General features: G+C 35.6%; 3 protein-coding genes and 3 non-coding genes across 7 annotated transcripts; 3 read left to right on the top strand and 3 right to left on the bottom strand.

Moving 5' to 3' along the window:
• Window positions 1-415: 415 nt before the first annotated feature.
• LOC108771350 (uncharacterized) lies at window positions 416-1,726 on the bottom strand. The gene is made up of 3 exons (XM_018536593.1): window positions 1,682-1,726; window positions 1,111-1,322; window positions 416-767 (listed from the first exon to the last, which is right to left on the bottom strand). Exons 2-3 carry the CDS (start codon window positions 1,249-1,251, stop codon window positions 471-473), a joined length of 438 nt encoding a protein of 145 aa, XP_018392095.1. The 5' UTR covers window positions 1,252-1,322; window positions 1,682-1,726; the 3' UTR covers window positions 416-470.
• A 7,092-nt stretch (window positions 1,727-8,818) lies between these two features.
• On the top strand, window positions 8,819-14,187 carry LOC108771349 (nuclear factor interleukin-3-regulated protein). Its single transcript, XM_018536591.1, has 4 exons — window positions 8,819-8,933; window positions 12,573-12,800; window positions 13,124-13,302; window positions 13,932-14,187. The coding sequence occupies exons 1-4, from the start codon at window positions 8,825-8,827 to the stop codon at window positions 14,130-14,132; spliced, it is 717 nt and encodes a 238-aa protein (XP_018392093.1). The 5' UTR covers window positions 8,819-8,824; the 3' UTR covers window positions 14,133-14,187.
• On the top strand, window positions 10,322-10,393 carry TRNAH-GUG (transfer RNA histidin (anticodon GUG)). The gene has a single exon. It is a non-coding gene; the product is annotated as a tRNA-His (tRNA).
• TRNAR-CCU (transfer RNA arginine (anticodon CCU)) lies at window positions 12,343-12,415 on the bottom strand. Its single transcript has one exon. It is a non-coding gene; the product is annotated as a tRNA-Arg (tRNA).
• On the top strand, window positions 12,934-13,006 carry TRNAM-CAU (transfer RNA methionine (anticodon CAU)). Its single transcript has one exon. It is a non-coding gene; the product is annotated as a tRNA-Met (tRNA).
• A 1,135-nt stretch (window positions 14,188-15,322) lies between the features above and the next one.
• LOC108771358 (putative uncharacterized protein DDB_G0293878) lies at window positions 15,323-26,996 on the bottom strand. 2 transcript variants are annotated; one of them, XM_018536617.1, is made up of 18 exons: window positions 26,960-26,996; window positions 26,071-26,267; window positions 25,816-25,986; window positions 25,598-25,734; window positions 25,335-25,516; window positions 24,997-25,127; window positions 24,766-24,885; window positions 24,389-24,688; window positions 24,215-24,299; window positions 23,838-23,910; window positions 23,508-23,768; window positions 23,238-23,435; window positions 22,990-23,139; window positions 22,763-22,899; window positions 22,346-22,687; window positions 20,571-22,263; window positions 19,244-20,023; window positions 15,323-16,232 (listed from the first exon to the last, which is right to left on the bottom strand). In XM_018536617.1, the coding sequence occupies exons 1-18, from the start codon at window positions 26,978-26,980 to the stop codon at window positions 15,982-15,984; spliced, it is 5,229 nt and encodes a 1,742-aa protein (XP_018392119.1). In that variant the 5' UTR covers window positions 26,981-26,996; the 3' UTR covers window positions 15,323-15,981. The 2 variants fall into 2 exon arrangements, with proteins under 2 accessions (XP_018392119.1, XP_018392120.1); XM_018536618.1 differs by having other exon boundaries at window positions 22,990-23,109.
• Window positions 26,997-27,847: the final 851 nt, after the last annotated feature.

The following is a 27,847-nucleotide window of genomic DNA, read 5'->3' as shown; positions in this document are numbered from 1 at the left end:
AATATCAAACAAAAAAAAAGAAGAAAAAACATCAAATCTAGAGCGTTTGTCTATATTTTATTATGTATATTTAATATGATGGAGACTCTTTGGCATTTTGGCCGCAGTTTCGCGGGTCAAGTGAGTATCTGTCATTTTCTATTGTAGTTCTATAATGGTATCTTTCAAACAATAGAATTGCATATATTATATAGCACCGTACAAGTGCAATACACAATTAGCACCGAAATATCGGTCGATAGGTGAACAGCCTCTAGTAACAAGATAAATCGCGCAATAAAAGATATTGCTTTGAAGAAAACACGATGATGTCTTTCCATAACCGAGAGAAAGAATATCGTTTATTAAACTGTATAACATACAATTATTTCAAAAACAGTGTACGTTATAAAGCATAATATAACAGTATGCGTGTGTGTTTGAATGAAACATTGGTTCATTAAAATTTTATGGGCGAGGTATTACGCGTTTCACTCGATCTGCCTGACCTTCGACGAAGCGACGCCGGGAACTAACCCTTGAGAACAGATCTGTCTCAGCGCGGTCCGCACCTGAGCATAAAGGTCGCCATCGTAGCGATAATGCGACCGGATGTAGTCGGCGATCTCCTCGGCGCTGGACGTGGACGGCTGGTCCACGTCGCGCTGCAGCGAGCGCATTGCTTCCATTACGCGAAGCGAGAACCTCGACGAAGTCTCCACACCGCATTTGCATTGCCGGGGTATTTGTGGCGAAAGAAATTTTCTGTCTCTTGAGTCTTCAGTCCCCTTTGTTGTAATCGAATGTAACAGATTAATGTGATAGAAATTTAACGTCAAAATTGTTACGTTGAGCACATTTAGCTATCTCACGAATATATAATATTCTCGAATAACTTACATATTTGACAGCATACAATATTTTACTGCGATATATAAAAAAAAAATACATAAATTTGACTTGTGATCACAGATTTCTACAACTTATTCTTATATGTAAAAGTCTGTGCTTGTAATACAATTTTTGACATAATTTTTTATATAAAGTTTTAAAATCGTTTACTTTAAAAATGAGGGATTAAATTAATTGTACTATTAGACGAATAAAAAAAATTCTTTACGCGTAACTTACTTCCTTAGACGTATCATCTAATTTCTCGCAATCTCCTGGACAAGTTTCGGCTCGTGTTGCATCGAAATCGTTTTCCTGATCTTCGTCAAGAATTTCATCGACTATCGCATTGACTTTTTTCTCTATTTGTCTAGCATTCATTTCATTGTCAATTTAATCTACATCCGAAAGGTTAGTGGAAAATGTCATTGAGATCATGTATGTGTCTGAAACTGAGCATTCTGAAGTTTCAGAAGAGAAAACTCTTTTCAAGAATCGTTCGTACATAGGCGAGTTTTTAATTCATCGATTATAATTAACAGCATTATGCACAAATACAACTTTGCTCCGTAAAAGCTGCATTTACGTATGTATAATGCGATTGATCAATCAATGAATTGAAAAACTCGCCTTATCTCACGTGAAAAACACACATTCTTATCGAATTGTAACGCATACATATACTATAATAATAATAATGTTATAATACAATAATATAACACAATACAATATATTATGATTAATACTGCATAATACAATATAATTCATCATAAATGTATATACATTGTACATTTAATAATTTACTGCTTACCACGCATGTTGAAATTTCCAATTGAAAGCGACCTTTATATTCAGGTTCCTCATCGTGTGTGATGTTAATATGGAAAGATTTTAATAAAACTACGAGTTTAATAAAGCTTCCTTGCTAGGACTCGCGGTCCCTGTATCGATTCGCAATCGAAATAACACCACGAGAAGGTGCTACGGTCAGGGGGCGGAAATAGGTGTGTAGAGAAAAAAGTAGGAGGAGCAGCCGACCTGGCGTAGGTTACCGGGAGTGCATACGTGAAATATTAATAAGCGGGCAGTCGGTGGACGTGACTACACTGCACGCGGAAGTGCTTTTGCATGTTATCGGTATATTCCTCAGCTTTCTCAACTGGACGCTATAGATACCTACTCATGCTGTGTACAAATTACAAATCGCCATTCGCGAATACGTATACAATATAAACACTTGCCGATAAGATAAATTCGATAATTATAAAATTATACACGTTATCACTGTTTTTACTTTAATAACATCACAATTTTTCCTCCCCCATGTTTTCCCCATTTTCTTTCCCCACTTTGGAATTTCATAAAAAGATTCACAAAAAAATCCATTCATGCGAATCCCGTTAATCCGCGTATGTTAATATATTACCGCTCGGATCTCTTTCTTGTGGAAAATCGAAAATCGATAGATAAAAATGTGAAAGAAATCCTCGCATTTTATCATCATAAATCAATATACTAATTGTTATCGCGTGAAATAAAAATGGAGAAGAAAATATAAGTAAGTAAAACTAATTTTCCGCTTCTGATTTGTCTAGACAAAATTGACTTATGTCCATTCTGCGATTGTTGATTGTAATCGAATTATTAAAACCTATTGTACAATTAACACTTGTATTATTAAAAAGAAAATTTACAAATTGTACCCTTCAACTTCCCTTGCAATAACAGCCATAATTATATCAGATTATTCGAAAAGTTCGTTTCAAATTTTATCTTAAAACTTACTCTTGAAAATATGATAGTAGCGGTACAATATTAAAAAATTTTTACCATGCACTTTAATAAAATTAACCAAACTTATTGCAGTTTTATCGGTGAATGAGAGATTTACAAATAAAATTCTTTGAAACACAATGTCGTTCCACGGCTATCATATAGTAGACTCTAAGAAAAAATTCCCTCCCTGTTTTGTGGCTCGAGAAACAGTTTGCAATAAAAATAAGATTACGCGGGCGGAACACAGGTGAATCGGGAGAAAAGGTGATACTCGCGGCGAATCGGACTTGGCAGGCACCACGCTCCACTTTTTCCTCGACGAAGGAACGACGAGGCGCTGGGGTGAGCGATTCCGTTTGTTGTTTCGCGCCGTTCCCGATAAGAACGTAGCCCGGGCCTGCCAAGAATTACCTGAACGAGTGCGCGGAAGGATAAGAATAACGGTGCCGGCGCGGTAAGCCGCAATTTGCCGACGGCCTGGGAACCAAAGGGCTGTGGATGACCTGCCGTGCTCCAACGGGGGCAAATAGTCTAAATGAAAAAGACCCCCGGTGCTCGTTTCGTAGGTGCAACCGTTGCTTGAAGCACGTCGTTCGGTCGAAAAACCGGCGATCTCTTTTCCGCTCGCCAACTACCTCTTCTCAGCCACGATCTATGAATCCACACTTAATTACATGCTCCTATCTGAACAATGTTTCTTTTGAAATGACACAAGGTCCGGCTTCTATTTAAATTCCGAATTCTCCGAAGGCCAGAATTCATTCTCTCACATTTAAGACAACTTTAAGTACAATCTTAAGACGTAGTAAGCCAATCACGGAGCTGTATTAGCATTTTAGATTATTACTTAATTAAAACAATTTTTTAATAAAAACCGACCTATAAGTCGTTTCTTTCTTTAAACGCGGGCATTAAAGTCTATACTTGCGCTCGAATCTTTACATTAATTTAATACTGATATATCCTGATTGAATATTTGCAATTAATCGAAGAACAATACGAAAAAAAAAAAACAAAAGAGACAAATATTTTTTTATCGTAATTATTTTCTATATGTTCTTACATTTAAATACTCTTAATCACTTATTTTATAATCTCGAGCGTTTAAACAGGCACTTATATAATATAAATAAATAGATAATCTTTTCACGGATCAATCAAACTATAAAGTAACTTTTCGAAAATTAAACACCGAATTATAATTAAGCAAATCGTACCGTACCGCGTGGATACTTTGATGAATTTTTCCGCCGAAACACCGCTAATTAGTTAAGTCCTGATAACGATTCTGCGGTTCTGAGTGGGCGCGGAACGAGCGCGAGATTATAAATACCCGGCGAAGCCGCAAAAGTAAGAAAAGTTTAATCAGGACTTGGAGAAAGAGAGGGAGGGCCAAAGAGGGAAAGAAGAAGGGAAGGGAAGCGTCCTCGTGACGACTTGATGAGATAACTTTGCCCAAGTTGTGAAACAACGGGCGTCACGATACGTGACTTCGTGCGAGGGTGAAAGGAGAATCCGTGCTCCCTCCGTTAGGTGCACTGGGACGAGGGGGTGCAGGCGGAATGAGACTAAGGGGCCAGACACGCGACCACCTTGGATACCGCCCTGTCCTGTTCCTGAGGTGTACGACGATGATCGTGTATACGGCGCGTTTACGCTGCGTGAGAGGTGCAGGCCTTCTTCCGTTTCGTGCGAGAAAACGGAGCGCATTTTTGCGTGCGAAAGTGTCTGTAAACTCTTCAGCGTGTTGGTACGGGATGTTTACCACGTGATATTTCGTGTAAATAATAAGTTTGGGCAATATTATCGCGAGCATTTGACACGAAATATCAATGTAAAAGCATTAAAGTAAATAGGACACTGCTCTTGCACCCTCATACAGCTTTTCAAGATGCATAATATTAAGTCCCAAGGAGAAGAGTGCAGCGGCAAATAATCTACGCGAAATGAAAAATATAGTCTGCACTTACAAATCCTTAATGTATAGTACATACAAAGGACATTTACACGCGTACGTCGCGTCGTGAGCCTCCGAGGGACGTCGATTAGACCGATTACCGTCGGGGTCGTCGGGGGCGGGTTCGGGGATGCGTTCGCCAGTTCGCCGGCTCATCACGTGACGTGATGTCACGTTACCTGATGGTCGCCGACAGGTGTTCCGGTTCGCACGAGGTCCGATCATCGCGGGTAAGGATTAGGCGCGGAAATGCGGCCCGTTATCGGTACAAATCCAGCCACATAATGGTAACAACGATCAGTACATTCCGGACGACAAGAAGCGCGCTCGTAACAGTAATGTTCCCGATCGATCTCTCCCATACAAGTCAAGAGGATTACATTTCATAAAGTCTTTCTCTAAATCAAAAAGATGCAAACATCTTTTCGTCTATACGACTCGATTAGACGTTTAAAGACAGCGGAAAGATCTTGGGATGTCTTCTCGAAGGGATAAATCGCGCGTTTTTCTCGTCTTTACGAGTACAAAAAGATTTTATATGCCTACAGGACGGAAGCGATATGTTATTCGAACGTGCGTTTAATTTCTCTCGCAGCGCACGCTGAACTCGCTTGAGAGGGACATACGATTGTTTCGAAGGCGCCTGTAATTGCGACGCCGTGGGATCACGACCACGTGGCCCCCGGTCCTTCGCCTCGCCCTTTTCCTCCCCGTGTCCACCCGCGACTCGTCGCTCCCTTCCGCAGTAAATTAGATATTACGATACTAAATGACGTTATTTAACCCGCGACCGTGCGTGCCCTACCACCGCGGGAGTTGAATTGTACGGGTCTATGACATTGTTGCGCGAGCGACGTGCAGGTGTACAACGTGTGGGTTCAACGAAGTCGCTCGCATCATCGCGATCTTCACGATTGCGTTTAGCATGATTCCCATTCAAGATCGCCCATTCGATTGACATTAATGATGACTGATAGAAAAATTCAACCGACTGCTTAAGCTTGATCTGTAACGTGCTACTATATTTTTTTGCTTCCTATTATTTATTGTTTTCTCCCCTTCGCGCGACTATTGCATTTTGTAATCGCGTGTTTCTTGTCTCTTCAGAAGTTTGTCAACTTTTATCTCTGATGATATAAAACATAGACAAGCAGGATATAAGAGGCAAGGAAAAAAAATCAAAAATAATAGAAAGCAAGAAACAGGAAACGAAGAGCATGTCATTGCAGATTAAATTTAACACGCGCGGTCTGAAAAGAAGCTATAGAGGGGACTTTTTGCATTATATTCTTTGCGATTCTCTCTCTTAGACTCCTTTTCAACGTTATCCAAATAAACGCGATCGGGCAGTACAACGTGCACGTGGAAAAACGATTGCGAAGGTTAAAAGGACACGGAATACGATCGCGAGGCAAAGGTAATCGATCTCTTGACCGTTAATCGCGGGTTAGAGGATAATTACAGGACGGGCGAGTTGCAACATTAATGAGAACGCGTGGATAAGAGAGGGACGGGGAGGGGGAGCGATCTAGTACAGCACGCGCCACCGGCTAATTTACTTCATAATAATTACCGGCGGCGCATTAAACATTCGTATATACGTATAGGTAACGTGGAAGTGTCAGGTGTTGACTGTCCCAGAGGCAACGTTAGAAGGCAAACGTAGCGTATATACGTTAGGTGGATCTATTGCGAGACCGCGCTGAGGCGCGCGTGTATAACACGCGCCTCGCCTCTTCACCCCGCGTGTGTAAGACTCGCACCTGCATCGCCGCCCGAGGTCTCCCAGAAGGACGGAGGGAAGAAGATCGTATAATTTCTCTGAAAATAGAGCAGCCGAAGAATCGCGTTAACTCGCCCCGCTCCGCCGTGTTGCGGAAAGTTTCCTGAATTTCCGTAACGATTCGATCAAACTTACCGCGAGAAGTTCGACCTCGCGCCGCGATCTCTCGTGATTTTTCCTCATATTTTCGAAAGTCCACGTTACTTATCATTAGGGGAAAGAAGACCAAACTTCTTCAAACTTGAAGCTTAGTGTTAACGAGTGCGGTGTTCTTTTAAATAGCCTTTAGCATTTTTTTTTTAATCTCTTTCTCTCTGTATATTCCTATTTTTATTTTATTACTATCGTCCGCTTATATTCCCTTTTTAAAAATTTACTTCAGAACTATGATAAACTCATTTCCCTTATTACTCTTCTTTCTTTTATATTAAATGCGTACGATGAAAAATAAATGATGAATGACTTTAAAAATTATGCATGTCATATAAGAATTACAGATCGAGGCCGTGTAAGATACGTATGTACGATAAGCGCCGGCGATCAGTCATCGCGAGGCCGCGACGTACCGTCGAGCGATGAACCACGCGAATCGCAGATAATACAGGCATAATGATTGGAAGATCAGAATCTCTCCGGTTACCTGAAATTGCGGTACTAGTCGTTATTCTTTCGCGACGATGAATACTTAATATCGCGCTATAGAGTTCCTTCATTACGGACTAAACGTGTAATCGGTAAAATCAGTTTTAAATATACAATAGTTTTACTTTGAAAATGAATGTAGTTTCTAAACCATTATAGTTATTCAGAAACTGATAAAAAGAGAACGATTTTTCTTTCTCCGTTGTTTAATATACGGAGAGAACGATTTGCTGAAGTATTTAAAAATTTAGCTCGACGCAGATCTGAAAACAGTTTTGTTGACGGACCATTAAAATAATTATATAAAATCATTTAACTGTTGCAAACAATGTTAATATGCATTTTAGTAACTAGTTTGTGCATCTTATATAGTTATTTTGATGCTTCTAATTTTCAGATCAATATCCAGCTAAATTTTTTAAATACTTCAGTAAAACCGTTCTTTCCGTGTATATATAGCTTAATTTATTATAACATAATTGTGTGAAATTATATATAAAAAAATAAATATTATTGTGTTTAAAATTTGAATTCGAATAAATGGTAATTAAAACACGAAACCTTGCCAATTACATATTAACTCGATCAACTCCCGACGCAAAAATCGCAATGTCCGGAGGAAACGATTCACCACCATTGAAATAAATGGTAATGCATTAATATCCATTAGTATTGGAGAACACGAGAACGTATAGAGTTCTCGTCGCGGGTTATCTACGCGCGTCCTTTCGCACATCGTGACCTATTATGTGCCGCGGATTGCAGATTGGCCTCACGATTCAGTGATAAGAAAGAGGTACGGCGAGAAGAAAGGGGGGTGAGTATACCGCGATTGGTCAGAGGATTCCGCGCCCGCGTTTTACCTTGTCCAACGACCGACGATCGTATCAACGGCGGCAACGAATCAACCGACGGCATAACAACGCGCATGCACTTGGAGGCGGAGTGTTCGATCACCTTCAACAAATTGAGTGGCCCCCGGTACTTCGTGACCGCGATGTTGCAATACATGACGTGACGCGGCGCGTTATCGCACTTGATGTAGCCGAGTATCCAATAGTCAGGGCAAACCAGGGCAAACTGCTAATCCGACTGTCGCAGGTAGTCCGTTACGGGAGGTCGTGGCTTTCTCGTGAGAAAGCACGAATCTTTGCGAAATCGTATATAGTCTCTGAACTTTGAACGACTTCAATTAATTCTTAATATATCGTTTCGCTCGAGGCGCGACGAGTGATTCATGAACATTGGGGGAAGATACAAACAAAATGCCGATTTTCAAATTCTGTTGACAAAATTATTCAACATCTTTATAGCCATGTGAAATGCGTGAATAGTGAAAAAGATCAAGTTATAATGCCAAAGAAATTCTACATCAACGAAGAGTTTGATATATGAAACGGGTGGATTCAAATTTTTCCATCTCGACATTGTCTAACATCTTCACGTATCTTAATAATTTTGTATACATAAAAAACGCGCATAGAAGTGAAATAGTATAAATAACATAAAAATAAATACATGTTTCCGAGAAGAGATTTTTGCACTGTGATCGAGTATGGTTCACTGAACGGAACCTTTTGCTTTCGCGAAAGATGTAATGATCGGTAACTGTGCGGTACAAATTATGTCCGAAGGGACTCTTAAAGTTTGACTGATTTTAAAAACCGTTCACTTATGTACCTGCAACTTAGGCAGTATAACGCTTGTATTTCTCTTGATAATTAAGAGCGCATTATTCGACAATCGGAGAGATGCGTAAAATCCACCTCCCGCATTAAGAAGATACTTTTCGAGAAATGAGTTCGCACTCTCATGCGAGGACGTTGTGCACCGGAAACGCAATCTCTGGCGCATTTTCGGCGCTTCATCTCCTGCGGAGTTACAACCTATTTGCTCCGAACTCAGGTAAGTAAATCGTCATAATATAAGAAGGCTAAGTGAACCAATTTCAAGAATTCGCAGTTATTCAAAGTAATAACGATATTTGTGATCAATCAGGAATTGGTTTCAAATTTTATAAACCAAATTTTATATTGTCTTAAATTTTTTATAAGGTAAAATAAAACTATTAAAAATGAGCTACTAATCAGAAATTTGTCCTAAATTGTATTAATTCAGTTGTTATTAAGCAATGTTACACACCTGGTGTTCTTACATCATGCATGAAGTCTTTTTATAAATTGATTTGAGGAAAGAAAAGCGGAGAAATTAGTTCTTTTCGCGTTGCTTTTTACACTCAGCATCTTCGCTTTCTCTCTTTTTAACGCTTTAAATTTGTAGGGATTTTAAGCAACTCGAACAGACGTATTGATTGCGTTTAACAGAATGTTTATTTTGGCAACTGTTGGAAATTTTCTTTGCTGAGATAGGACTATTTTTCTATACAGAAATAGTCCTATATCTCAGCAAAATAAACATTCTGCTGAACGCGGTCAATCTTTATCGCGAATGTCACAGCTGTTCTAGAACACTTTGAATTTTAACATTTCTTTTGTATGCTTTTGCCTTTGAAAAAGTGTTGAGTGTACATACATATTTAGAGTATGATGCCTTTATTCGTGAAAGATCGTAACACTTATAAACTGAAAAATCTTCATTATTATGTATTTCATCCTGATATTTCGAGAATTTCCTGCGTATATAAGGTATACTGATGAGAGACAAATATACTAAATTTCAATAAATATTTGTTTAAATAATATCAATTAAATATTTATTAAATATAAACATATATTTGTTTGGTAGAAGATCATTAATTTGATTACGCATTTGAGGCTTTCACGGGTATTATCTTCAAATTATACCAAAAGGTTTGCGCACCCCTCGCCTTGATGAAGTAAACGGCATTAATTCGATTTTTAAGTATTATTTTTTATTTAGCAAATACTTACTTATTTACAAATAAATATCGTATTGGTATTCAAATAATTGTTTATAAAAATTTCGAAAATTTGTCAGAGCAAGATTAAAAATTTATTTTTAATACAAATATCTTTTATGCTAATTCAGTTTACAAAAAGTTAATAAAAATTTCGCCATTTACACTTTATATTGTACGTGTTAAATTTCAAAAATTTCAACATTGCATATTATACATTATATTTTTCATTGTGCTACATCGGCAATGTTTTATATTAAATAAATATAGAAATATTTTAAATATGCCGTTTAAATATCGTTAAATATATTCTTTATTTACTGCTTACCGGCTTCCGTTATGCACAAATGAGCAAGTCGACCGATATCTGAATTGATTTCCGACACTTTCGAAGTTTCTCTCGATTCCTCCAGTAGCCGTGATCGTCTAGTGGTTAGGACCCTACGTTGTGGCCGTAGTAACCCAGGTTCGAATCCTGGTCACGGCAATGTGAAAACATTGTCACGGCGGAGGTTTTTTTTTTACAAAAATTTTGTTTTTTATACTTTTTATTAGTATCCATACATATTAAAACGATATGTTAATAATTAATGTATTATTATATTAAACTTCAATAATTTCTCGGAGTAATAATAAATAGCACCGATATACAAATCAAGAAATTTATTACGGAATTCATGCAAAATGTTAAAAATAATTATAATTTAAAATGATACGTTAATATTAATTACAATTTAATTTAAATTAACAATTATTATAATTTTTATAATAGTTTTTAAAATAACCATCAGACTTATAATTTATATTACAAGCAGTTATTATTTTATGTAAAATATCAGTAATAATTATAATTTAATATAAAATTAATAATAAAAATTTTCTAAATTATTATTATTATATAATGATTAAAGAATTTTTTTTAATATCCGTCAGTCTCATAGTTCATATCACATAAATAGTAGTACTTATTTTTTATTTGTATCTCACCGTTAAAAAATAATGAGGAATGAATCGTTCGCCTCGTTAAATCTATTTGACTTTTGCGAGCGCATGTTCTCGTTACGAACGGTCGTCTTATTCGTAGCATCGTCATTACGTCGGTGTTTTCTTTTCTAAAATTATAACTGCCGCTTGAATAGTTAACGTTTCCGAAGAAATTTTACGGCTTAACAACCGCGGCAATTCGCGCGGACGCTGACGTTTGCACAGTTTCGCACGAACCAACGACGAGCCGTTGCATTATCATCACGACATTTCGGGACCCCAATATTTCATCGTCGGTAGCAAGCACGTAGCGCGCGATAACCGGACGGGTTAAAAGTTTCAGCTTCGCTCCGGCAAAATATCCAAGTGTCAAATAAATCTTACATCGATCAAGCGACCGAACAAACTGCGATTCACATGCAGCTAATTAATCGTGAAGAAAAAGGAGGGAAAGAGGCGAGTGTTTGTTACAGTTTATCACCCACATTACGACAACTAATTTGTACAAAAAGTTGTAAATTAAACGAGAAATTGATGAGGTGATACGTTATGTAAAAAAATATATATATATGGTATTTATTTCATTGGGTAGTTTTAATAAAATTATTGTAAATAATATAACATTATGAAATAAATCTGTCTGAAAAAATGCCATTTCTGTTTTGATTTTTCCACATACAGTTCATGTTAATGATACGCACAATATATGTATATTAGGGCTGCAATACAAACTTTTGTATAATTAATACTTTTGTATAATGTTGCATAATACCTAATAAGACATAAAAGAATCAATCAAGTAGTATAAACTATAAAATAAAGAATAAAGCAAAGAAATATAATGCCTTTAAGGTCATACACTGCATGTTTATGTGTAAATTGAAATTTATTACATGAACAAGATATGTGTAAACATTTCGATCTTAAATTTGGGTCATTTTCAATGCAAATTAAATCAAAAGCATCTTTAAAGTAACACAATAAATTCGCAAAATGGAGAGTAATACTGTAGTTGTACAAAGGATATAGAAAGTTGTCAATTATAAGTATTAAAAAGTAACGACACCCCGTCAAGTTTGTCCAAATGTCAAAATTACATTAAATTTGAAGTCAACTTAAAATTATTCATAAAATTGCACTGATGAGAATGGCAAGTTACTATAATTGAATTACAAATAATAGAATAAACGAATATCTTACTTCATGAACAAAGGACTCCGATTGATTGATTTTCTTATGTCCTATGCCTCATGCATTATGCAGTGTTATGTAAAAATCTATGCTGTTACTTTTATGGTTTCTACACAGAAATTGACCAATCACCAGTCAAATATGAGAAGAATAATCGACTATGGTTGGCGAGTTTTTTACGACAGACTTTTAAAACTTAGGTAATGGCTTAGTGTATGAAAGCCCATTATTTTATACTAAGAAATAAAAAAAATATAAATGTACCCCTGGTGGGACTCGAACCCACAATCCCCGGTTTAGGAGACCGATGCCTTATCCATTAGGCCACAGGGGCGGTCGATGGAATCGTCTTTAAACCACATAAACCTATCCGTCTAATAATTTAATATTTATTTATTTAAATTTGACGATAAACATACTGATAAAATGTAATCGATCGAACGGATAGTATCTTTGAATTAAATAGATAAAATTACCATTTTTATTAGGAGATCTGTGCAGGTACGAGGCGTATCCGTCTCGAGACTACAACTTCATCGAGCCGGATATTCTTCCGAGTTCTGTGCCGACGGATTCCTCGTCCTCACCGTTGACGTCCTCGCCGTTATCAGCGACATTCTCGTTCCCAGGGAATCTGCTTCAGCCACCCTTTCTAACGGCAATGCCGCCCTTGATGCAATCGCTGAGCGTGCCTCAAACCCTCTCGACTTCCTCCGCAGGTAAATTGTAATTTCTTTGATTTTCATTTTAACATTTCGTTCTTCTTATACGCAATCTTCCGATCACACTTCGAACATTATTTGTATGATGGCGTTGCCTACTTAAGCACTGGTTGAGGTGGTACAACCAAGTGCCTCGGTAGCGCAGTAGGCAGCGCGTAAGTCTCATAATCTTAAGGTCGTGAGTTCGATCCTCACCCGGGGCATATATTTTTTCTTTTTTTTTCTTTTTTTTTTTTCTTTACAGAAATTGCACCAGTCGATACGTTTTTTGATAACATACGAAAAAATAATAAATATTTTCTCACCGATGGCCAAAACAGGTACTATGAGCCGTCACTTCGTTCCTACCAATGGTATAACCGCTCTCCACAGACGACCTAGAAGCGAGAAGAAACCAATCCCGGACGATCAGAAGGACGAGAAATATTACGAGAGACGTAAACGGAATAATCAGGCAGCGAAAAAATCACGAGACGCCCGCAAAATCAGGGAAGACCACGTAAGAACGTATAATCGATCTTGAAACTCGACTTCAGTTCTCAAAACTCTGTGATTATAATATAATTCTATTGACGTAGCTGTTTGCGTTACTATTTTTGCGTTAAAGTTTAGTCTTCCTTTTCATAAGTCGAACAAAAAAGATAACAATATAATTAATTGTTAATCGATTAATAAAATACCTAACATAATATGTAATCGCCGATTTTTTTATTTCCAAAACTTCGATACAGCGCACGATGTAAATTAAAAATTCAACATTAACGAGAAATAGATCGCATTAAGTCATCATAATCATTAAGATGACGTTATCAAAAAATGGCATCAATAATTACTAATAACTTTTTATCCGCATCTATCAATGTAATTTAATTTTAATTCAATCTTCTAACTCTTCATTCTTTCTAATGCTTATTTCTGCTACTATAGATAAACTTTCATTTTTTATTCTAAGAATTAGGAAAAAATACAGAATAAATTAAGTAAAAAGGTACCGTTAAAGTTAATCTACATTGGTATAGAAACAATAAGCGTAAAAATCACTTTTCAATGTCATTTATATTTAATGTTATATCGTACCTCGTGTTGTTCCGCTTGGGGCTTTCAATTCATGTATCTGTATTTTCGCAGATTGCATTAAGGGCGACGATGTTGGAGCACGAAAACGCAATCTTAAAGGCACAGATCGTGACCCTTCGAGAGGAAGCGCAATCGTTGCGGCACATGTTGATCAAGCAACATACCCCGGCGATACAATCGATCGAACGATCGCTCTCGTCGATGACACCTGTGACGCTCTCTCCTCCGCACACAACCGCAAGCCTAGATTGATAACCCCCGAAGATTTCTTCGAAAAGCGTGTGTTTAAATATAGGAAACTCCATTCAATTTACACAGACACGTTTACATAGCAAAGAACACGCGCGAAAATAATCTTTATTATACGTCATCTTTATTCGTAACGACCGATATTTTATAAAGTAAAACAATTCGGAAGGTACCCCGAATTGTTAAATAGATTTCTCTTTCTCTCTCTTTCTCTGTATTACGTAAATAACAGAAGAATCCTAAGAGGTTTAATTAAGAGATTTTATTATTTATTATTGTTGAAATTATCATCAATTTTAAGTGTAATTATATATGACTGTTGCTTAAATGCTAATAAACAAAGATGGTTCAAGATATATAAACGGAAACTGATGTTTTTTTTTTTTATACAAATTGATCGTCCCAAAAGTTATCTCAATTTATGTTTGATGTCGATTTAGAAAAATCTATTCGTGAGACATCTAGCGGCATACTACTAAAAAAATTAAACACTTCAAAATTTGTAACCAACAATCGGTATATGTTTGAATCATAACTACAAAGAAATCATAAGCTTTTTTTATATACATGCTCAAAAAAACATTTAAATTACATTTTCAAAATGAGATGTAAAATCTAGATAAAAATATTTAAAATATCTACGATACGAGTGTGCATTTTTGCAAAGTATTATAAATACATTGTTTCTAAAGCTTTTTTTCAAAGACTTTTAATTTAATTACAATATTCCAATTAATTCTGATTCAAATTCTTTCTGAATAAACTATTTCTCTTTTTTTTTTATTTTTTTAGAAAAATACCGAAACAGTAAGAACATAATAAATAATGTGTAATAGTTTTTATAATTTATATATATGTATGTATACATATATACATATACGCGCGCGCATGCACACGTACATATGTATATTAATATTCAGTTTTTTTTCGTAATATGTGTGTATATAGGGATCAATTTATATACACAAAAAAGAATTAGATTGTCGCCCCACATGCCTATCTTATTTACCGTATAAAAAGTATTTTAATTACAATACAATAAGAAACATTGCGACGTACATTTGTTGAATTGGGTATATATAAACCTTCTCGGTGTGCGTCCCTATGCTAATTTAACTACTTATACGAATACAGGCTACTCCTACAAGGAGAATGTAGATACAGAGACACATAAAGATGATACATAGACGTTCTAAGTAGATAGAAACGCGCAACTATTTTTATTCAAGAAAAACAACAGAAAAAAAGGAAGAGAACAATGTATACGTCCATCTATCTATTATCACGCACATCTACGTGTGTGTATTTACGTCGAGTGACGTAAATTCTCTAATTTTCGCTGATGCGAGACTTTACTCGCTGAACTAAAGTTGCAAACGCAGCGTGTATCTTCTCGTGACATTTTTTAACGATACTGTCGCGTTTAACTTTACAACTGTACTTATCTCTAAAGTGTCGGCGAGATCGAATTTTTACAAAGATCGTTGACCTCGTCTAGAACAATGCTTCGAACATCTCGCGAGAAACTTTTATCGTTTCGTCGCAAAGGAAACTTATGTCTCTAATTATATTTAACGATATACATATACAATGACACCATCTGATCGTTACACGACCATGCCGTCGTTGTTTAGAGTTCCTATATACGTTCTTTCACTCTAATAAGCTAACATTTAAATATTCATCTACGAAGGCATTACATACTTGTTTTTCTGTAAAAACCCGGAATCGATAACAGCAACAATGTCGACAAACACACGAATTGTTCGCAATGCATTCTAGACTGCGCATCGATTCATTGAAAATGGCAGTAATCGTGGATGGTAACGCAGAATTATTCAAATTATACAAATCAATTGGCTGCTATTATAGCGGCCGCTGCCGCCGCCGCCGCCGCTGACGACGACGATGACTTTGAGGATGACGACGAGGATGATGATGATTTCTTCTTCAACACGATATCCTTGATATTGAGATTGACCTTCTCCTTGTGCAGCGGCGGTACCGATTGCAAGCAGAATCGTTTAAAGGCTTCCAGTTCACGCTCATCATCGTCCATCTCCTCGTCGTTCTCGAGGTCTATATCTTTGGGCGTGAATACCTCTGTAAAAGACACGCTCTAAATACTGGATACACCGACAGCACGCCTGCGAGCGCAACTATAAATGACAAAATCTGCTGTACACTACTTCTCTTTTTCTTGTCTACTGTGTGGGTATGGGTAGAAGTATAAAGAAATGAGAAAAAGGACGACGATTATGTCAACGTGTGTTTAACGTCTGGGATGTCGTTCTAACAATATCGAGGCACTCGTCACGCACACTCGCAAAGCAACGTAAAATCAACAAAATATCCGTGTCGGATTTGCGAACACTTCTCGATGATGACAACCACGTGAGCAACAGTATTCCATTAGAATCATCATGCTTCATTACCCGTACAGTTGTTAATATTCATTTGATTTTTTCCAAATTTTCTTCGTTATCATTAATAAAATATTACTCGAAAATGTTTTAAGGAAACTGTCCTGAAGGTTCGTCTTTGTCTTCTCTAAATTTCTTATAAGGCAATGAAATAATTTTAACATAATATCATATAGAAAGAAAAAAAAAAAAAGAAATAATGATTAAATAAAAAATAATGAATGTGACTACCCATACTCATGCAGCATTTTAGGAAACGTCTAATCTGATAAAGGGAAAAAGAGAGTATAACATTGAAAAAAAGTATATCGTTCTTTTATTTAATGTTATCAGTAAACTTAAAAAACATCGTATACTATATCACATTCGTGTATTTATCATCATAATAAGACAACCCCTATATTGTCATGGTCAATATAAATCTAGTCGAGTAATTTGTTTATTAATTTTCGTCAGTTGATCGCGTTTAAAACTGAGACTGGAAAAGATATAAAAGATAATAAAAATATTATTTATACCGATATTTTTCGGTTATATATATATATATATATACACATATATATATGTATATATAGGGTCCCATAACTCTTAATTTATGTTTCAGGGAAGGAAAAGAGATAAAATTATGATCTAAAAAGCTCTTTTACTAATTTTGGCGCAAACTATTATTTATCGAGTTATTAACAATTAAAGTTGATCAATCATATTACGCGCAGCTAGAGTATGCATGAACGTAATATACCACTCCTTAAGCTCTTACTATGCGTTCTCCCGAAATTTTATTCTAATGTTTTATATAGATAAATAAATAAATAAATAGAATTAAATAGAATAAATGCAATAAAATAAAATCTAATGTAAAATAGGATATCTATCTAAACAAAATGAAATATAATTTTCTAAAATAAGATAAAATAAATAAATGATTAAAATAAATACAAATAAAAACCCGCAAATTTTCTGGTATCTTTTGAAGATAATATTCGTGAAAGCCTTAAAAGTACACACACCTTAACATGAAATAAATAAATAAAATAAAATCTGATATAAAATAAAATATCTAGCTAAAATAAAATATAATAAAATGAAATCAGGTATTAATGGCGATGAACAGAGACAGATTATTATTTCAGTTTACATGATTACGTTGTAAATTCGACTATGTTCGATGCGTAATTTAAAAATGAAATGAAAAATACATCTTTTCATTTCATTTTTAATACATACTTATACAAAAATATTATTAGGCACTAAGATTTATTCACGATCGTTTATCAACCACTTCCCTTAATTATTTGGTGTATTCAAGATACGGTCTCGATGAACTTAATATTGATTATTGATTGCCACATATATTATTTGTTTTAAGTAGATATATTTTATTTTACATTAAATTCTCTCTCTCCACTATTTTATTTTATTCTGTTTAATTATTTATTTATTTTTTTTATCTATCTATTGATTTATTTATTTATTAATATAAAACGCATAAGCTCGAGGAATCTCATAGTATGCTTCCGCATACTCTGGCTGAGCGCTATCTAATTGATCAACTTTAATCGTTAATAAATCAATAAATAATGATCTGAAGCCAAAATTGACAAATGAACTTTTATATGAAATTCATAATTTTATCCTCTTTATGAAATATTAATTAAAAGTATGGAATACCCTATACACATATTATAAAATATATATACATACAAATATAGAAATAGAACATAAATATATATATTTTATAATACATTTTATATGATAAAACTCAATACAAATATCGATACAATGTATGTGCTAATATACAGGTAACTTTTCAATGTAATTATTATAAATACTGATACATAATTCTATGCTGTTAAATATATAAACTGTAATAAATTCTCTCTTCATTTTATATTTAGAAAAAGATATATTTGATAAATTTAGAATTTTCTTATTATATTTTCTAATAATCCGATATAATTACAAGTTTCTAATTGCAGTTTAATCAAAATAAAAGTGTGGTATCGATACAGTTACCGCTAACATTATTTTCGAAATTCATTCCTGATTTAAAATAATTTATATGTAAGATAAAATGTATGGATTTTCTCCCGTCCCCTATTTTTCCATCATACGCTCATTCGTTCTTATATATTTGCACGGCGTCTTATCGAGACGGCACTGCCTCATGTTCTATATTCAAAAATGAGAAAGAAAATAAAAATCGCAAAAATCCGTGCTTACATCCAGACACAATTTTTTTGAGAGAAAATAATTATTGGTCGTTTGCCTTCCTCCTTTCCTAAAGTGATATACTCAAAAAATCAACTCTAGAAGATCTCTTTCTCTCCTTTCCATTTTCTCTTCCCTCTTTCATTCGTGAATACTTGATATGTATCTCAAAAATCTTTTGATCTAACAAACAACATAGTATCCTAATACGGGCCAGTGCTCTCTCTTGATGGCACGGAGTGAAAAAAAAAATCGTTTATAGTGCAATAAACCTACAAGTGTCCAAAGGAGATACATATGGGTAGTTTCCTTCATAAAAGAAAGAAACGAGATCTATTCGCTGCAAACGTGAGAAACAATCCGGGAAAGATGCGTGCCTGTGTAATGGTATTTGTGTAATGTATAACGTGTGTTAAAGAAAACAAACAAAATGAAAGAAGCAGATTTACATGTTAAAGTCTGATTATTGTTGTTTCTCACCAACGAGGTCCAAGTCATCTCCACACTGTCCCGTGCCGCTTCCGCGTTTTTTCTTTTTCTTACTCTTGCCACTGCTTCCGCCACCGTTAGTCGAATTAGCGTTTATCGCTGCCTCTTTCGCCGTGGTACACTTCGCTGATGCCTGTCGCGCGTCCTCCATACTCGTTGCCTCAGATCTCACCTTTGTCAGAGTGACGCTGGTACCCTTGAGATTGATGCCGTTCTCCGGTATCGGTTGGCCGTTCGTCATCTGGCTGATCTGGATATTGGCAAGCTCGGACAAGGAAGACGTGCAATCTGACTGCGCGCTCAATCGGCTGCGCAATTCTGCCAGGCTCGATGATATGACACCATTGGCGTGTTTCACGCTCAGCTGACCACAATCAGTCGTCGTCGTTCTACTCGCCGATGATGACGATAAATCGCCCTTGACTATGTAATCCGGCTTAGGTTGTGACGTCAAGCCCGCATTGATCGCCTGTTGCAGAGCCGGACTTCGAATCGTCACCATGCCGTTCTCCGAAACTTTAATGATCGCAGCCTGTTGCGTCGGTGGCACTTTCATTGGTCCAAACGATGGGTTTCTAATAGTCACCATATTAGTTCCAGGATTGTGTAGTATTCTCGCCGGTTCGTCAATTATGTGATCATTCACGAACGCATCATTGTTTTGCACCGGCGACGAAGCCGCCGTATTGCTCGAATTGGCTGAATTCTTATTTTTTTTCTTCTTCTTTTTACCGGTAGTAGTATTTTGAGGCTGCGAATCTTTCGATGAATCTATATAAAAAAAAAAATTAAAAATTAAATTTGTATAAAATATTAATGAAAATAATAAAATAATGTATTAAAAATAAAATAGTGTAAACATTAACTAAAAGACAAAGATTTCATATTGGAGGAAAAGCATTTATAAATTTATAATCTTTAAAGATACTTCCAATGATTATTTATAAATATTTTAATTTTGTGTGTGTGTGTGTGTGTTTTTAAAGAATTCTACATTAACCCTTCATAAAGCAAAAATGTAGTTTTTATTATACAAGTTGCCTGCAAAATAGAATAGAAATCGATACAATCTTTCGGTATTTTAATCGATACAAAAAAATCATGCAATTATAAGTAAAATAGTCTAATTACGATTGTTTTTATTTTTTTAAATCATTGCATGAATAAAAAATATATTTATTTTTCTGGATAAAGACTTCAAAAATTAATTATTGCAAATTGAAATTAAAAAATGCTAAATTTTTATCCAAAGCAAAACAATAAGATCATAAACCGATCTTGAATGTGCTCTTTTCATTTATCTACACTTACAGCTTACCTTTCTCATTGGCTTTCGGTAATAGATCTTGCTTGAGCTTTCCCGTGTCCACAACTATAACATTTCCACCACCCTGTGGACTCGCATAACTCGACTGAACGCCGCTCATCGGCGCGGCGATAATGGTAGTTTGCTTAGGCGGATTTACTGGTTTTGGCAAAGGAGCAGTTTTGATTGGAAGCGGTTTTGGCGGCGCGTCGACCTTCGTAATCGTGATGCCTGGTGGTAACTTAAGATTTTCGATATTAATCTTAGAATTTGGCCCGATGTCTTTAAACTGGCTACTAAGCGATGGCGAACTAACTCGTTCAGAACACGTATTTTGGACCTCCGTGGGCGCACGTTGCTTATTTATGGTAGTCTGATTCGTTTTATTTACATTATTTTTTTGAGAATCACTCTTATTCGATACGTTCTTATTATTCGTATTATTATTATTATTTTTATTGCTCTTATTGGTGTTCGATTGCAGATTTTTATCTTGCTGTTGTTGTTTTTTTGCTTTCTTACTAATCGTGGATTCGTTTATAACTTGATTTTGCTGCTGCTTCTGCGATACCGGCGTCTGAGGAGGCGTACTCGCTTTATTCTGCTTTTTGTTGTTAGCGTTTTGTTGATTTTTATTTTTGTTCTTATTTTGTTGCTGTAATACGTTTTCCTTGTTCTCTGTGTTTCTCTTATCTTTCTTCGATTTGGATTTACCTTCATTGACATTTTGCTGTTGGACTTTCTTCTCGTCTACCTGTTTACTATTTTTCGATTTCTCATTAGTTACCTGTTGCTTCAAATTCTTACCATCATTGGCTTTAATCTGAGTCTGTTGCTTCGAATTATTCGATTGCTGTAATTTATTTCCCTGCTGCAAGGAATTATTATTGTTCGTCGCCTTGGCTTTTTTCTTTTTTCCGTTGTTATTTTGGTTTTGTTCTTGTTCTGACTTGTGAGAAGGTTCTTTAGTCTGTCCATTCACCAACGTAAATAGAACCTTATCCTCAGCTGGAGTTTGCCCTTTTAAAGTAATTGTGACCGTAGGTTCAGCGCTATTCGAATTTATTTCCCTCCTAATAGTAACTATTTGTGGTTGAGATTCTGTATGAGTTGCATTTTCGGATTCTTTTGCCTTCGATTCTTCCAGTTTCTTCATTTCCTTTTTCAATTTTTTCCTTTCCTTCTTTGTCAATTTTTTGTCGAGTAAATCAACATCCGATAACTTATTTGCATTATTATTCGAATTGTTTTTCACAACATTATTATTAATACTTGTTGATAGCTTGTTACCTTTATTGCTATCAACTTTTGCATTACTCTTATTCCCTTGGGTAGAATTCGTATTTCGTACTTCACTCTTTTCCATACTATTAATACTCTTATTTTTTGCATTTGAATTTGCAGACACTGTCTTTGTCTTACTCAAACTAGCAATACTATTACTACCGCAGTTATTACTACTATTGCTACAAACTTCTTGCTTATCCTTTTTTCTATTGTTTAACGGTTTTATCGTAGATAAGGATACTGATGACGACGTTGGCAAAATGGAAACTTCTGGTAAATTACTTTGAGGCAATAATCTTTGAGGTATAGGTTTTTGAGGGTCGACAACAGTGATCGTCACCTCTGGTGTCTTTTTTTGTAATTCTATTAACTTTTGTCTCTCTGCTTCTTGTCTGTCCTTTTTCAATTTTTCTTCAAGCTGTGTAAAAAAAATTAGCATTAGTTAACATTTTATAAAATGATATACAAAACAGTACAACATAATTTATTCTTCAACAAACCTTTCGTTGTTTCTGCCTCGCTTTCTTTTCAGCCTTCTTGTTGTCTTTCTTTCCGCTTTGATTACCTTCGATAAACTCCAACAACTCCTCCAAATCTCGCTGATCTCGTTGATCATACTGAGTCATGGACGTCGACAAAATTGGAGTATTTGATCTGAGAATCGAATTTGTCACAGTTTTAGATTCGGAGTTAGTGTTAGGAATCGAGGATTCCGATGGACTTTTTTGTGGGCTACATCCAGCTGCAACAGTCTTACACTTTTTCGCTTTTTTCTTCGTCAGAAGTTGTCGTAGTCGTTCCCGCATTTCTTTATAGTTTCGACTCACCGGCGCAACTGGTGGCTAGAAATAATACACTTATCAATAGTTACGTGTCTCCAAATCAAATAGTGAAATTTTTTTAAATATCTAACGTACCATTCCGTGGCCGAAGACTTCACAGTAGCAACAGTCGCAATGTCTTGTATTAGTATCTCTCTGTGCGGAACTACTAGTGGAACACGAGTCTCCTTGGCTGCTTCCTGAATCCGAACAGTCTCCATCTCCTGAACTCACTAAAAAAAAATACAAAATTAAAATATAACACAAATGAAAAATATAACTTTGATACAGATATACACAATATACATCCATTGTTTACTAACAATCGTTACATGACATTCTCTTGATATGTTCGACGTTGGCTTGCTTGTGACACGCATGCGGTGCATGATTAAGCGGGCGAAGTCTAGGGTGAGAACACGGACCTGTGTTTTTCGTCAGATCTGGAAGCAGTCCATGTGAACGAGTATTACCTATATAATTGCGTGAAGATGTATATGTACATGTGTAGAAAAGAGATTGAAGACAACATGATGGCGACACCGCTACTTGATTCGCTATTTACACCTACCCTGATGATTGTGATTGTGAGTTTGTGTTGCACTGTGATTATGAGTTTGTGTTGTAGAATGCCTCATTTGAGTTTGGGCGGGTTGCGTGGCAGCAGTCTTTACAACAGATTTCTCATTTGGTTCTGGATTAGCCTTTACGATAGAAGTTGGTGACGTCGCTTTGGGACGATTATTCGCTACGACCGTTTCAGGTATGGCTGTTTTTAAATTACATTATTCATTATTAATAAGTTAAATAATAAATTCAATAAAAAATCTTTCATACTTACATTTAGGCAAGCAAGGACATATATCCCATTTGCGTCTCGAATTCAATAAACAAGGACAGGGCGGGCTTTCTAAAATTTCCTTTTTCCTTTCCGTTATTTCTTGCGCGTGTTGATAAACACACAAACAAGGTTCCGACTCAGGTGTCTTTGAGCCGATATACTTGTGCAAAGTATCAAGCACATCCGATTCTTTTTTGTTTTTGTCTTCGTCATCCAAATAAACTATTTTCTTTTTAACTAGCGTACAACATGCAGGTACTTCTAAAAATGCATGTAATTATTTTTTATCTCTGAAACATTTGTTATTATTAATTAATTTTATTTACTCACCTAGAAATCCATTATTAAGAGATGGAAGAGAATTTATTTCATCCCTCTCGACGTTTTCATCTTTATACATATCCTACAAAAAAAATTTAGTGTAAATTACTTTCAAGAAATTTTATACAAAATATAATCATAATATAAAAAGTTATACAATTATTTTTATTTGATTAAAAAAATTTTATACTCTTACTAAAAATACACATTAAATAGATAATATATTTTTAATTTTACTGTAGTAAAAACTACTAATTTATTATTTTTATTTTTATATATTTGCAAAAAGAATATTAAAGAGTTAAGAACACAAAGAGATGAAACAATAATCGTTAATAAATTAATATACAATTTGAATTATAATTTCTTTATACTGTATGACTTACTCCAGTTTCATTGCACGTACAACATATGCATTCTTTTCTATTCTCAAGTTCATTCTCGGCATCGCCAGAATCGTCATTGTGAGTTCTGAAACAAGTCAAAATTATTGATACTTACATGATCACACAAATAAATAAAAATCCAAGTACTATTCTTCCCGTATCTATATGACATACCTCACTGATCTGATGGCATATTGCGCCAACTGACACGTTGCACGTGTGTAATCATAGTAATTAGAATCGTCTTGTCCAGCAGCATCTACTTCGGTAGCAGTCAATGCCCCGGCTATATCCACTAAATTTTGATGCTGAGCTTTATTCCAATCATCTAATAATATTTGAACTATTTCTATGCTTGATGGCATAGCTATAGGATCTGAGCTAAAATCTAATACTGGACTTAAAGGTGGACTATCACTACCAGATGTATGTGCAATGAGCGATGAAAACTGTCCATGAATCTCTTGCATTTCACTGAAAAATTTGTTACAATAGATTAAAGAGATTCATCAGAAAAAAATTTGTTAATTTTTTTTATATGCATATCTTACTTTCCGATATCAGATGTTTTGTTTAACATACTGCGCTCCATAAATTTACGTGTTGTTGTGAACAATTCCCAAGATTCTCTAATTTGTCTAAGTCTTGTCATGCGAACGGCTTGTTCTGCACTGAAATCATATTTTATTTAAACAATTCTATTTTTTGATCTTTTACCATTCAATTCCATTGAGTTATCGGAAATAATGATGTAAATAATAGTATAATGTTCTTCAACTTACTTATATTTATCCATCCATGGCTCTGTCTCGGGCCATAAATTACCAATTCTCGTCATTTCGTCATCGAAAGATAAATATCTATGAACGAGAGCTTGGTATTTGGAGCCTTTTAAGGGTAGAAGTTTCCTCAACTACAAATGCAAACATGCACGTTTAGGCTAATTCTACAATGTGCTTTTTGTTTCCTGTTTCTTGCTGTTTGTCTCTTGCCATTTTAATCAAGAAGCAAGAGACAAACAGCAAAAAATAGGAAAAAAAGCACATTGTAGAATTAGCCTTAGCTTTACTAAATCGCAAACGTCATTAGATGTTTCTTTAGTAAAAATGTAATATTTTACCTGGCCAATAAACGTAGGTAAATTATTTTGCACTAAAGCGTCATTATATACATAAATTTGATATAACTTTTTGATAAAACAGTCCCACGTTAAATTGAAGTTGAGGCACTTTTTTAACGGTTTTGCTAATTCAGAAATTATAATCGCTGTCGATACGAGAGCGTCATAGTCATTCAAGAGACCTGTATTGTGAGAAATCCAGATAAACTTTGCATCTATCGTGATAGATATTTTAAATTTTGTTTACGAAAAGTAATACTAACCAGTAAGAAAAATTTCAGCTAAATTCACGCTACGATCGTGTAGAAGAGCAAACAAACGAATTTTTACTTCTATCACAAACTCTTGCGCTTGGCTTACTAATCTCATGAAAAGTTGATGGGAATCTCTTTTACATAATCTATTACAAAAAGAATTGTTACATAACAGTTTGTTTAACAATAATGGTGCAAAAAAATTTCCACATGTAAAAATTTCTTACTGAATAACAGTATTGTGCATATCGTTAGCGAGTTTGTCACGATGAGATTGTGGAGAATTATATGTATGAGTTTCTAAAGCGACGTTAAAGTCAGTACGTATATACTGCCGTAATTCTGTCCATAGATTTTGGAAGTTCATAGCCTTCTGCAGCTCCTCTCTGAACATGTCTCTGTACATACACAAGATACTTTCAATTAATGTCGCATTTTTGTTTCTCCTTCTTACTCCTTGAGATTTTAATTGCTGATTTTACCGTTTAGCTTTATAGTCAGCTGTATTATCACATGTGCACGATTCTTTTGCAAGACGTGACTGACTATCCACAGTTGTTGCAGAGTACAGTTTGGCAAGCGCATCAGTGCTCGCTAAAGACGACTTACGACGATCTTCATCAGCTGCTCTTGCACCTCTGATAAACGCGTCAATCAGACACTGATCAGTTGTTCCATACTATAAATAAAGTATTTAATAGAGTAAACTTATTTATACAAATAGAATATGTATCCATAAGGAAGTAATACCAAAGCTGACCATTTAATTTGTAAATTAATTGAGATCCTTATTAATGATATGAATATTGAAAAATTATTAAGAATTTTTAATCTAAGATTATACCTATCTATGTCTATTTGTGTCATAAAAATATATTTCCAGTATCATTATTTATAGTATACTGGTATAAAAACAATTTAATAATATGAAATATTTGTTACATAAATAAGAAACTTTTCTTTGTTATTATTACAATTGATCTTGTCAGTTGTGTCGTTTAAATTTCTTTCATACAGTAGCATTATTCAGAGTCTACTAAGATACTAATTTCAGAATAGTTGGCACAAGGAAAATTCCTGTAACGTAACATGAACAAATATCTATGTTTTAACAATGTATCACCTATGTACATGCATAATATTAAAATTATATCAATAGATAGCATTATGAATTCTTAAAAAGAAAAGTCTCAACCGTCTGTGAATCTACAATCAAATTTTTTACTTCAAGAAGATAACAGTTTTCTGTTGATTTCAGAATACAACAAACGTCGGTCTTTAAAGTATAGAGATTATTTTGTTGAAATTAAATCGCACGACCATACAGCCTACATTCAGTTTGCGCAAAACATCAGACCGAGGACGACGTACCGCAGTGGGATCACAGTCCATGACCGCGACGAACACCTTCTCGTAGTCGCTCGGTGTGTCCGTGTCCTGGCGCGCCCACGGGGGGCAGGTGCAAACGGCGACGACGTCGTTACAATGCTGCTTCACTACCGTCTCTGTCGAACCACCGACGTCACCCATCGCTTCGGCTACGTTCCTTTCCCCAGTGATGGTGGCGACGGTAGTGGTGGCGGTGGTGGTGCTCTTTTCGAGTCGACCGTCCTCGCCGTCGCTGCCGCTCATGACAGCGTCGCTACGCCCGTTTAGATATCAGACGCGTCACGACGCACCGTACTCCACGCAACGGCCACGGAAGCGATACACAAACTGTATCACGGCCTTTACCCAGAACCGCGTAAACACCGTAGGTCACACATTCGGGTTCGGTTCGGGCTCGACACTTGCTACCCCTCTCAATCGCTCTCAATATGGCGTCTCGCGTGCGACGGTGCGACACCACGTCTCCTGTCCTCGCAACCGCGCATCGACCACCGACATAGTGGCGCAACACCACGGCGCGCTTTGAACATGTGTCCTCTCCACTCTATTATATTATCAGTTGGTACAGTAAATCGCCTCGGTACTTTATTATATTTTTTTCTTTTCCTTCTCGAGATTCTCAATTAAAGCCATAGCACGCAAAAAAATTTAAGCAAGAAAGAAATTAATGTGTTAGATTGGCTGCTGCTTACATTATGGTCTTCAGGCTTTACAGTGATCAGCCAATTTGCTTACATTGCTTACATTTTATGGCTTCAAGCCTGTTCTACAATTTGCATTTTGTTTTCCATTTCATGCTTTTTGCTATTTTTACATCTCGTTTTTTCGCCTCTTATTCCATTTTTCGTTTTCTCTCGTCCGAGATAAAAG

This window comes from Cyphomyrmex costatus, unplaced genomic scaffold, assembly GCF_001594065.2.
Source record: "Cyphomyrmex costatus isolate MS0001 unplaced genomic scaffold, Ccosl1.0 scaffold157, whole genome shotgun sequence".
Taxonomy (NCBI): domain Eukaryota; kingdom Metazoa; phylum Arthropoda; class Insecta; order Hymenoptera; family Formicidae; genus Cyphomyrmex; species Cyphomyrmex costatus.
Note: the sequence above shows the minus strand (reverse complement) of the source record. Positions and strands in the feature narration are given on the sequence as shown.